Source organism: Phyllostomus hastatus, unplaced genomic scaffold (assembly GCF_019186645.2).
Source record: "Phyllostomus hastatus isolate PE091 unplaced genomic scaffold, TTU_PhHast_1.1 phas_contig_495, whole genome shotgun sequence".
Lineage (NCBI taxonomy): Eukaryota > Metazoa > Chordata > Mammalia > Chiroptera > Phyllostomidae > Phyllostomus > Phyllostomus hastatus.
The window spans coordinates 2236382-2248581 of record NW_025333895.1 but is presented as its reverse complement, the minus strand read 5'-3'; the positions used below and the strand labels follow the sequence as shown (position 1 = coordinate 2248581).

General features: G+C 37.6%; 1 protein-coding gene across 5 annotated transcripts in view; it reads right to left on the bottom strand.

Annotated features, from left to right (window-relative positions):
• The window catches only part of GAPVD1 (GTPase activating protein and VPS9 domains 1), a 61842-nt gene that overhangs the window by 27065 nt on the left and 22577 nt on the right, over window positions 1-12200 (bottom strand). For 3 of the 5 annotated variants that reach the window (XM_045846049.1, XM_045846051.1, XM_045846053.1), the window contains exons 4-9: window positions 10900-11743; window positions 8439-8525; window positions 7011-7145; window positions 6677-6866; window positions 3658-3818; window positions 1208-1337 (exon numbers count right to left, since the gene is read on the bottom strand). In XM_045846049.1, the coding sequence (XP_045702005.1) occupies window positions 1208-1337; window positions 3658-3818; window positions 6677-6866; window positions 7011-7145; window positions 8439-8525; window positions 10900-11743 (1547 nt within the window). The remainder of the gene's footprint in view (window positions 1-1207; window positions 1338-3657; window positions 3819-6676; window positions 6867-7010; window positions 7146-8438; window positions 8526-10899; window positions 11744-12200) is intronic. The other 2 variants (XM_045846050.1, XM_045846052.1) reach the window with 1 other exon arrangement.

Sequence of the window (12200 nt, the reverse complement as noted above, 5' to 3'; positions counted from 1 at the left end):
CTAAATAAAGTGTTTTTAATATTGTGTTTATTTCTTAAAAATAAATATGCCCAGTGCAACTTCCAGGGAATTATCCTAAGGAACAATTCAAAAATTCATCACAGGTTGCCTGTATCAGGTGGAAAGTGGAAGCAATCTACATGTCTAATCAGAGAAGAATGTTTAAATAAATTATGAAAGAAAACAGCCATTACAAACCATGTTATTTAAGAATGTTAAATTTTCAAGGGAAATGCTACTGTTATATTGTTAAACAAAAAAAAAGTTTTCAAAACAGCATAAACCTAATCTTGCTCTAAATAAACCAAAATGTTAACTGTTATTAACAGAATGGTGAGATTACAGATGATTCTATTTCTTTCCAGCATTTTCTAGAATAAATGTACACTACTTATGTTTTTAAAAATTAGAGGAAAAAGCCCTGGCTGGTATGGCTCACTGGATTGAACACCAGCCTTCGAACCAAAGGTTGTTGGTTCGATTCCCAATCAGGGTATATGCCTGCTTTGCAAGCCAGGTCCCCAGCAGGGGGCGCGTGAGAGGCAACCGCACACTGATGTTTCTCTCCCTCTCTCTCTCCCCTTCTTCCCCTCTTTAAAAATAAATAAATAAAATCTTTTTAAAAAATTAGTGGAAGTTATTATATTTTATGTTTATTTTAATGTTAGTAAACAAACTTTTTCATTAAAAAGTTTGTCCTAGTACACAGAATGACAGTCTCACTTCATAATCTTGCCTTTAAACTTATTTATTCCTATTTCCAGCGTATCATTCGCTTCATAAAAGGTGTATGTGAATATACAGAACATTAAAAGTACACACAACACCCTGAAATACTAGTGAGTCTATTTTTTCCATTTAGCCATGCATTATATCCCTCTAAAGGAGCTCTATAAGCTTAGAGAAATAAAAGTTCAACGTTAGAGAAATAAAAGTTGGTATTATTCAAGTCTTGGTGAAGACTTGCATCTTCTCCATTTTATATGACCATGGGTCTCCTGAAATATTTCATTTTTTTTCTTGCAACCTTAATTTTATCCAACAAACAATCGTTCAGCCAACTGCTGAAGATCTTTAGAGGAAAACGTCATTACTCTCCTCAGTCAGGGGCATAGACGGTATTAATGTAATTTATAAGGCTCCTTTAAAGAACACAAACAAAAGACTACTTCAATCACACAACTCCTTGAATGAAGTAACCCTTCACCTTCAGATATTCCTTCCAGATTATCACTGCAGAGGGAAAAGCGCAAGGTTTTATCAGGTTTACCGTGGAGTTTGTTTTCATCGACAGGGACATCTCCTTGTCCTCCATCCGAAAGCTGCATGTTTAGGACCTAAAAAATAAAATGCCATTCGTTTGTCACAACAGAAAGAAAACAAACTACAGCAAATGCATATTTAAGTTTTTTAAATCTTAAATTATCATTTTAAACTAAAAACCAACCCACAAGGTCCTGCTCAAGCTTTTAAGTACCCCAGGAAGAAAAGTGTATCAGAAGAACTGAAGCTATGCGCTTCCATCGCCCTGCCGGGGCCAGAGCTTGAACAGGCAATGGGACATCGGATGAGCAGCGGTCAGGATTGTAAGAATCAGAAGACTTTGGGGCAGCGGGCCGGTCCTTCTGGTTCTGCCATGTGCCGGCTATATAACCTTGGGTAAGTTATTTCAACTCCCTAAACCTCAGTTTCTTCACCTCTAAAATGGCGATAACAGTGTGTATCCAACCCACAAGGTCCTGCATAGGTCATGGCATAGTGTATATGCTATGGAGTTGTTGAGGATTAAATAAAAAGGTGCGTGTAAAGCGTTTGGCATAGTTAAGTGACATTAAATTCACAGTACAGTTTTTCAAACGTTAATAAACGAAGTTAGCAGGAAGAAAACATATACACAAATTATCTGGTAAGCACCAAAACTGAATCAGTCTAGTTTGAACCTCCACTTGATCACCATATACACGTGGCCACAAAAGTCCATACCACAAGCTGATGTAACTTCCAGCCACCTCCAGCTTAGAGCTGATGGCCTTTTATAATATTTTCTGTTTGTCAGATGATTCCAAACAACCTAACTACTTCTCACTCCCCATAAGCCTCATAACTCAGCTTTGTGTGTATCTCTAACTTAATGAAGAACTGAATGCTTCTTTGGAAAACTGTGTTTTAAGCACACCTGGAACTTGAACTCACAGTCAATGGGTTCCTAGGCTGTTGCTGGAAAATGAAGAAGAGTATCCTTATTTAAAAAGAAAAAAAAAAAAACAAAACAAAAACAAACACCAAAAAACCCTGGAGCTGCTGTGTAGGCCTTGCACTTAAATGAGTAGATTAAAGGTTTTTTTTAAATGGTTTTATATATTTACTTGTGTGATAGTATTAAAGACAATTTTTTTCTATTTGCTTGAAATTAAATGCAGACATAAAAATTTTACATTCTGCATGTTTAAGATAACTCAGACCTTTAAACTCACAGTAAGTGATGTGCAATGAATGTTCAGGCAAGACCTACTGAAAGGCCTAGAGAGTGGTATGAATTAATGAAACAAAGGCATCAGACCACTGTGCAGACATCTCCCTGCGGAGGGACACAGGTATTTCCATCTCATTCATTTTTTTTGCAGGGGGGGGGATGCAGAGGGACAGAGTTTGGGAGTTGGACAGACCTCTTTCCTATGAGAGTGATGCCACAGTTCCAAACACAGCCAACCACCAGCATCACTTTGTCAACCTCTGTAACTGGTCCCTAATTCTCAAGCCAGGACTAGGTGTCCTTGAATAGTAAGCAGTCACTGGTGAATGTTAAGATGCTGCTTCTTTTTCGGGAGGTCACAATGTTTGAGGAGTGGCTCCTACCTTTACAGAGTCAAGATTTCTTCTTTCCTTTTGCCCGTCCCAAACTCTCGTTTACAACTATTTTAAATCTGATTCCCATACCCCCGATCTCATTTCTTCAAAATATTTTTTTAGTTTTCTTTTTGCAGTTATTGCTTCCATTTCTTCCTAACAGGCCAAAGAAAAGAAAGTATTTCTTTTTTTTTTTAAGATTTTATTTATTTATTTTTAGAGAGGGAAGGGAGGAAGAAAGAGAAAGAGAGAGAGAGAGAAGCATCAATGTGTGGTTGCTGGGGGTTGTGGCCTGCAACCCAGGCATGTGCCCTGACTGGGAATCGAACCTGCGATGCTTTGGTTCGAAGCCCGAGCTCAATCCACTGAGCTACACCAGCCAGGGAAAAGAAAGTATTTCTAAAGAATGTATGGCTCTTTGAAAGCAGATACGCCATTGGTATATCATTAAAGAGGAAAGTAACATAAAACACTTCCTATAAGCCACTGGAAAAGTCTCTTCAATTTCCATACCACGATTTCCTGGCTTCCTGCCTCTTCTACTACTAGGAAAATTCCTTCCGGTATGGACCTGGTCACCAGCTGCAGGGCCACAGATGCACTACTGTGAAGGGCCTGCAGAACTGTTCACAGGAAGTTTAGCATCTGCTCGTGAGTCATGGCAGGCCCACTGAAGATAATGAAAAATATTCACTTAATGCATACTGAGCGCATTAAGTGATTTGTAGAAGCAAGTGACTATGAATGGGAATAGAATCTAAATTTCTTAACATTAGTGGCTGCAAGTTAAATGTAACAATACACTCATACCTCATTTTCTGACATCATCCCTGGAGTCAGCTGGGGACCTGTCCCTAAGGAAATGACCAACACTTCTTCTGGCTGCACTTCCTGGATGGTTTCTTGAGATGATCCTTCATGGTCCATATGTAAGTCCATTAGTACATTGGTACGGCTTCTGCTTCGAGTTGCTAATAAAATAATTTAAATAAGAAATTTAGAGAAAAAGATAAAATGAAGAAAATGGCACACTAAATACAAAAACATATTTTCTATTAATGTAGAACATTTGCGCATGCACAAAATAAGTGGTGAGAATATGAATAAGACAGAAAAAAAAACCTGTATCTTCCCAGTTACTCTACTGATGACTAATACAGATCCCTCCTTCAAAACTGACAATCAGAAACAATGACCCACGTTCACCTGACAGAGAGTGACAAACAGATGACCACACCTGCAGAACAGCAAACACGTCCCAATCAATTTAAGACTTGGGATGACAGGAAAAGCATTACCCTATTTCTTATCTGTTCAAGACACTTTCTACTATTTCTCCTATGAAAGTATTGAACTGTCACCGGCCTCCCACATTAATAACTCATAAGCACTAGAAAATTTAACATAGAAATCTGATAGCTATACAAAATAATATACATTAATTAGGCAACTGTTGACAAAACCTAATCAATTTTTGAAAATACAGTTTTCCCTGAAATGTATTAACCTCTTTCCAAAGATGGAGGAGAGATTTCCCGATGTTTGATTACAAGTTTCCTTTCTGCTTACTGGAAACGTTCTAAATTAATAAAGGATATAATTATTTGGGGATGTTTTCCCCTATGTAATACTTTCTTTCTAAAATAGTCCATCCTATAGAACTTCTGAAAGATCTGGACAGTTGGTAATAATTTCTCTATGAGTTTTAGTCTTCTGTGATTGAGTTTCAATTTTCTTTCAGAGGTCAATAAAATTCAATACAACCAGGAAACTAACTAGAAATTCTATTTCAGTGCAAAATAATCAAAAGTACAAGCACAGAGCAAAACACTCTATAATAACAAGTCTTTCAACTTCACTCTGAGTGAAAAACACAGAAATATAAACAACCATCTTCTCTCCCCAGTGCTGTAGATTTGTTCATTAATCACTCTTACTTTCAAAATTCAGGGCACACAACAACTTTGAAAAGTCAGGTTCACCTCACTATCTTCTACTGAATTGTGAACTTAAATTCAACTTCATGAACTACATGAATCTTAAGGAACTAACTTCATCATTTATAAAAATGCAAGTAATCAAAATTCATATAACAATTTACACAGCAAAAGCAACATGCACATGGAACACACTCTTATAAACTATTTCTTATGAGAAGTTATACAAGTATAGGAAGAACAGCCTATTACCCACCAAACGGGGCTACTAGAGTAATATGAGCAGAGAGATTGGTGGCTGAGGGGTCCCAGGCAGCGATGGCTGCTAACTGTTGTCCTGGGTTGCGAAAGCATTAAACAGAAAGAAAATCAACCCTCTGAATAATGGATACATTTTTAAAAATATGAAATAAATTCAATGACCAGGTCTCATGATTATATAAACTAATACTGGGCCAACATGTGAAGTTTACTTCCCATTACATCCATATTTAATGATACTTCTGGACGATAAGAAACGAAAGAACTAAAGCACAGAAGTGAATAGGGAGGACAAAAATCTCTAATTTACCAAAATTCATTTATTCCTTCATGTTAAAATAGTACAAATAGCCTATAATATTAAAAATCGAGTGTCAAGCTTTACTTTTTTGTTTATAATTCTGAAAAATGACACTTTGAGATGATGACAGCCAAAACCTCGAAGAACACGATGCCATATTCCTGCTGATGATGTTACCCCATACTATGTTAAATGTAAGGTAGGTCAATGTTAGGAAACTGACCATTTTTAACACATCAGCTCATGGAAGTTTAAATGTGAAATTCCATTCTTCAAAATGTGTAAGATACAGTAACTATTCATGTTCCCTATCGCTGAGCTCCTCATTATCATTAAAAAACTGGCACTAAACTACTCTGCTCCCTTGGCCTAATATTATTTTACTCTTTCCCTGTCTTGTTTACTGTGTGTAGCTCCCTCTCATCCCTCGAGAGAAAGTGCAGGCTCCCCCTCTCCATGGTCACCTTCTCTAGGCGTCCTTGTAATTCTGGATGCTCATCTCCATCAAACACTTGGTGCCCTGAAGGGCACTGCTCTCTTCTTGTTTTCCCCAACTGGACTACCAGCAGCTGCCTTAGAGCAAGGACACGCATGTCCTAGGGTCTTTGTGTCTCCGGTGTCTAACACAGTACCCAACCTGCAGGATCGTGATTGTAATACCTACTCTTTCAGTGTGGCTTTTTTGCTAAAATGGATTAAATGAAACAACATTTATGAAGTGCTTACTCAGTGTCTGGTAACAGAGTATATGCTCAATTTTTTGTTGAATATCTATAAATAACAAATGTTTACTAAGTGAATAAAACTTAACCTAACTCATAAATAAATGAATAAGTGACTAAGTAAAATGGAACTTTTGTTTATTTTATAAAATAATTAGATATCTTAGCTCAGCTGATAAAAGACTGGTCATTAATAACAATAATGGAAAAATAGTACCCATGTAGTTTCAACTTTACTGATAGAAACTTCTGTTATTTTACTATATTATTTAGAACTTTGAGGCAAGACGAGGCTACATAATTTAAATAATGACTCCTTGTAATAAATGACACTTTCAAAATTTTGCAAGAAGAGACACTAAAATACAAAGTATACCATAGGAGGCATGATTTCAATAATTTATGAAAAATATGTCTAAAGGGAAAGCCTGCTGCTAAACCTTAATTAATCCAGTGCAACTACAAAAAACTGAATTACTATCAGTATACATGGAGACAGATGTTTCCAAATTATTTAAAACTATATTTCAAAACACTGAGCAATAACAAAGGCTAATAAAGAAATATTAAATTTAAGGTAAAGCCCCAATATGAGAAAGTCTCTTTACCTATAGGCAATCGATTCTTTTTATTCGCCGGAGTGGTTGCTGGAGACAGCTGAGGAGTACTGTAGGGAGTCATTTCCAAACTGCTGCTCTTCCACGGCTTTGCCTGGGGTAGGTTTGCCAATAAATTGTCGAGAGCCATTCTATCTTCTCTCAGTTGATCTCCAGACATCACACTCTTCATAAAATTCACCTGGCAAAAATAAAAGGACATTAGCTAGTGGAATCAATTTTTCAAACACAATATATATTTCTCACACAAGGTACTCATCTATGGCTCTGCCACGTGTAGATAAATGACTTCTGGGGAAATCCCATTAAAGAATAAAGCCATTACCAGAGTAATAAGTTGACTGTAGGTTATATAAACCACAGTTCTGCTCAACCCTTCCAGGAGATTAACAGGGGACATTGGAGGGGTCTCCACTGCCCGGCCCCCAATCACAACATCAAGGAAAGCAGCAACACAGCTCTGTTAAAACAGGAAAAGATCAGAGTGAAATATATCCTCTTTAAAAAAAGGAAACAAAATTGCTGGTTAAGGTGGACAGGCAATGCAAAAATTTTCTCAAAGCTTTTCTTCTTAAAAATTATACTAAACCCACCATTAAAAACTTTAAACTCTCTATGAATTCATATAGAATAATCGCCAACATTCTCTGGTACATGAAACAAACATGATACAGAACAGTGCACGCTGCCCTGTCCAGGTAGCTCAGTTGGTTGGGGCATCATCCTGATACTCCAAGGTTGCCAGTTTGATGCCCAGTCAGGGCACATACAAGAAAGAATCAACCAATGAATATATAAATAAGTGAAACAACAAATCAATGTTCCCCTTCTCTTTGTCTCCTTTCCTCTTGCTCTCTAAAAACCAAGAACAGGCTCTGGCTGGTGTGGCTCAGTAGGCTGAGCACATGCTGCAAACCAAAGGGTCACCAGTCCCATTCCCAGTCAGGGCACATGCCTGGACTGCGGGCCAGGTCCCCGGTATGGGGCATGCGAGAGGCAACCACACATTGATATTTCTCTCCCTCTCTCTTTCTCTTCCCGTCTCTTTCTTAAAAAAAAAAAAAAAGAATAAATAAAAATCAAGAACAAACAGTACACGTTGTCATACCATTTGTGAAAAGGGAGGGATGAGTGACTAGGAAAATATATGTAGGAATTTGCTTGTGTACACACACACACACACATACACATACACATACACACACCTCACACCTCTTGGAGCATACACAAAAGACATAATATCAAGAACCTCTTGAGGAGGAAATAAAGGCTACAGATCAGAGGTGGAAGGGAAATTTTACTGAGTAACTTCTGAATTTTAAAATAGGGTGAATGTTACCTACTCAAATATGGTTAACTAAAATGTTATTTAATTAAACTAACTGGACGATGCCATACATATTAACTCAGGAAATATACTTAAAATTATACAGTTACTGTGGATTTGATTTAATGACAATTTTTAAAAATTAATCTTCTTAAAATAATCTTAATAGCTCCTTGGTTCTTATTACAATAGATCTCTTCAACACTTCTATAAGCGACAATTAGTAATCTTTAGTGACATTTTCCTTTAAATGCTGCTGATCCATCATTATATGCACTATAGCTATACCAGAGTCATCAAAAGAATATTTAATCCTTTATCCATCACCTAAGAACAAGATTTAAGAAAGAAAATAGTCAAATTCACTAATACTTGGGCAGGATTTTCTATAAACACTATTTCCCACAACGTAGTACTCATTCTTACTTTGTCAAATTTTCCAAGGCTGCTCTTCGTCCGGGGATCTCCCTCTTCAGAGCCGGTCATTGCTAACTGCTGCAGAAGGCGGCCAACCTGCAACCCAGACAGAGGTAGGGAGACACAGGCTATAGACACAACAGCCTCTCTCTCTGAAAACACTTCCATTCTAAAAATCTGCTTCGTAACAATATTCATACCACCTGATCAGCATACAAAATAGGGTCCCAATTGTGTATCTTTTCACCATCAGGTTTTACTATACTTAAGAGTTAAACAGAATACATAGAACATTTTGCTTTAACTTCTCCTTAAACATATTATCCCAACATTAGGAAATAAAAATACAACACCTTTCTTTCTGACATTGTACTTTTCATGTGCTCATAAATTTTAGAATTAACTTGTAAAAGCTGACTCAAACAACTTAAAGTTCCTTGTTCGGTATCTTTCCCTACACAGCTCACAAAGTACTCAAGGTAGATTTCCCCCCTAGATTTAAAAGGAAACAATTTTTAAAAGCATATGCTGTTTGGAAAGTAAACATGAATTCAGAGAGCAAGTTCCCTATTGCCAAAAGTGAACTGTTAATTCAGTCTCTTTATAGAAACTTTGCAAGCCCTGGCTAGTGTGGCTCAATGGACTGCGTGCTGGCCTGTGAACCCAAAGGTCGCTGGCTCGATTCCTGGTCAGGGCACATACCTGATCCTCAATGTTTCTTTCTCCCTGTTTCTGTCTAAAAATAAGTAAAATCCTTAAAAACATAAAAACACTTTGCTGAAAGTTAGTATCGTATAGCATCATCTAGTTAATATCCGGGACAATCCTCCTCCCTTACTATTCATTTTGAAAATATGTGACTCAATCTCTGTTGAAATGACAAAAATAAAAACTACAACTATATTGTCCTAAGAATAAATATTTCACAGATGAAAAAAATTTTTAAAGTTTTTATTTATTTTTAGAGAGGGGGAAGGGAGGGAGAAAGAGAGGAAGTGAAACATCAATGTGTGGTTGCCTCTCACATGTGCCCCCTACCCCCACCAGGGACCCTGCCTGCAACCCAGGCACGTGCCCTGATTGAGAATTGAACCAGTAACCCTCTGTTTCACAGGCTGGCACTCTATCCACTGAGCCACACCAGCCAGGGCCAAAATTTTTAATTTTATTTCATGGATTCCAATATACTTAATTGACCAACACCCCATTATGATAGAATTGATCATGAAAAAAAAGCTTATTATTTTTTTAAAAAACTCATCCAAAGATTCCATTCCAAATAAACTTAGTCTTTTCTTCACAGTATTTCTAGGTAATAAGATATGACTCCCTTAAGAAATAATAACATGATTTCGGTACTTCAGATAATTAGGGGAAAAAAGTGCTAATACAGGTCCAAAAATCCTTTCTGAAACTCTTAGGTTCAGAAGACTTTCATATTTCAAAATCTGGAGATTTTAGGAAGACTGGTCAGTACATATATGTAACATGTCCAGTATTTAGGGTATCATCCCATAATCAAACACAATGACATTTTTGCAGCAAAAAATGAGTATTTGTTAGCACTAAATGGAATAATGAACAATTACAAAACAGCCTCATCTTAGTTCAGACTAGGTTTTGCTACCAAATGAAGTATAAAAGAGTCATTTTTCAATCATTCTGGATTTTGAAATCATGGGAAGTGGGCTTGTGAAAATTCAATCAAGTATATGTTCATATGTGTGAAGATGCCGTTTAAAGACACAAAATGTCTTATGAAAACAATATTTTTAAATCCCAATATGATTGCTTCTGTGTCTTAATAAGAAAGTATTGCCCTGGCCAGGTAGCTCAATTGGTTCAAGTGCTGTCCTGATACACCAGGGTTGCAGGTTCAGTCCCAGTCAGGGCACATACCTACGTTGAGGGTTCTGTCCCTGGTCAGAAGTGTATGGAGGCAACCAACAGACATTTCTCTCTCACACTGATGTTTCTCTCTTTCCCTCTCTCAAAACAATGAAATATGTCCTTAATGAGGATAAAAAAAGAATCTGCCCTGGCTGGTGTGGCTCAGTGGACTAAACACCGGCTTTCGAACCACAGAGTCACCCCTTCAATTCCCAGTCAGGGCACATGCCTGAGTTGCGGGCCAGGTACCCAGCAGGGGGCCCCTGAGGGGCAACCACACATTGATGTTTCTCTCCCTCTTTCTCCTTCCCTCTCCCTCTGTCTAAAATAAGTAAATAAAATCTAAAAAAAAAAAAAAGAATCAACCAATGTTGATTCCATAAATAAGTGGAACAAGTCAATGTTTCTCTCTTCTCTCTCTCAACTCAATAAAAAAAGGAGCAAATATTTAGGACGGTCTAAGGAAAAAGAATGGTAAGACTCTATGAATACTGTCATCACATTTTCTGTTCCCATCCCCACTGCCGAATCAACTGGTTTTAACCTGAATGCCAGATTAATAATAACAGCAAAAGCATACCTGCATCAGATTGAATCTTGCCACCTCATTAATAGGAGCATCAGAAATGATCCCGTACTGCTCTGGATTGACAACTGCGGGACAGATAAAGTAGGCCAGCAGGAGATCAGTGCACATTGCCCTGACCTCCCCGACCTCCAGTCTGTCTACACAGGAGAGGGTTTTGTACATCTGCGACACAATCCACCTCAAACTATGTGGGAAGCAGTATGTGTTCTGTTTGAGATAACCAATAAATTTGTTCACCAAAGCCACTAGTTTGGCCTCATTGGAATCCACCATCTCTTGAACCTTTTGCCTGAACCGATCTGAGCCTTTCTCTCCAAAGAGTTTTTCCTGTTGAGATGGGGAGAACCTCTCAATTAGCTTATTTGGGTCAGTTTCCAGATGATCTTCATCTTCCACGAGCAGCTGCATGATGGGCTCATGTAAAGTAGCTGTGAGGAAAAGTTTGGCAGAAAACAGTCCTTCAGAGAAAAGTTTAAATAAGATGCTGAAGGCACAAGTTCCTCTCCTCAAAAGTCGCCTGGGGTTGTCACTTTCTTTAAGTTCAAATTCAATCAAGTATCTCAAAACCTGAAGGAGGTAGCTTTCATCTTCTTGCATTATGCAGTTGCCATAGAGGGAGGTAAAAACTGTGTAAATAACACTTTGTGTGTTCTCCTGATTAAGTTTCTCTCCAGCAACCAGAGAGGAGGCAATAAGACGAGGATTTTCCCTTAATCGACTCAAGAATTCTCCATAAGCAGTCTCCTGAAATCCCAATTGCTTATATCCATCAACAAACTGTGTATCTTCCAAAATCTTGGCATGTTGGCAACATTCAGCAGGGGAAGCTTCGGCACTAAAAAATGAGCAAACCAATAAAATAATAAAATTAACAACAACAATAACACATATACTATACTGAAACATGGAATGTGAGTTCATTATAGTTCCAGCAATGAGATCACTCTGAATTGCTAAAATCCTTTAGACCACCGGCACCTAAAGGTGTAAAGACAGAAAGAAAAAAGGACAAACAAGAACAAATTTCTCACATTAAAACAGGTTCAATGAAAAGCACCAAGAAGTAACCATTATCCTGAGTTCTTTCATCAAAAATTAGGCCTGCCTCATTTTGAACTTCCCTTAAATGGATCCATACAGAGTGTGTACTCTTCTGCGTCTGGCTTCTTTTCTCAACATTACACCTAGTACTGCTATTCTCAGAGTTAGAAACTGCTCTTTGGAAAACAGAACATGAGGTGTTAACACAGTAAAAAACAAGGTTTCTAAAACTGAAAAGCAGATATACAATA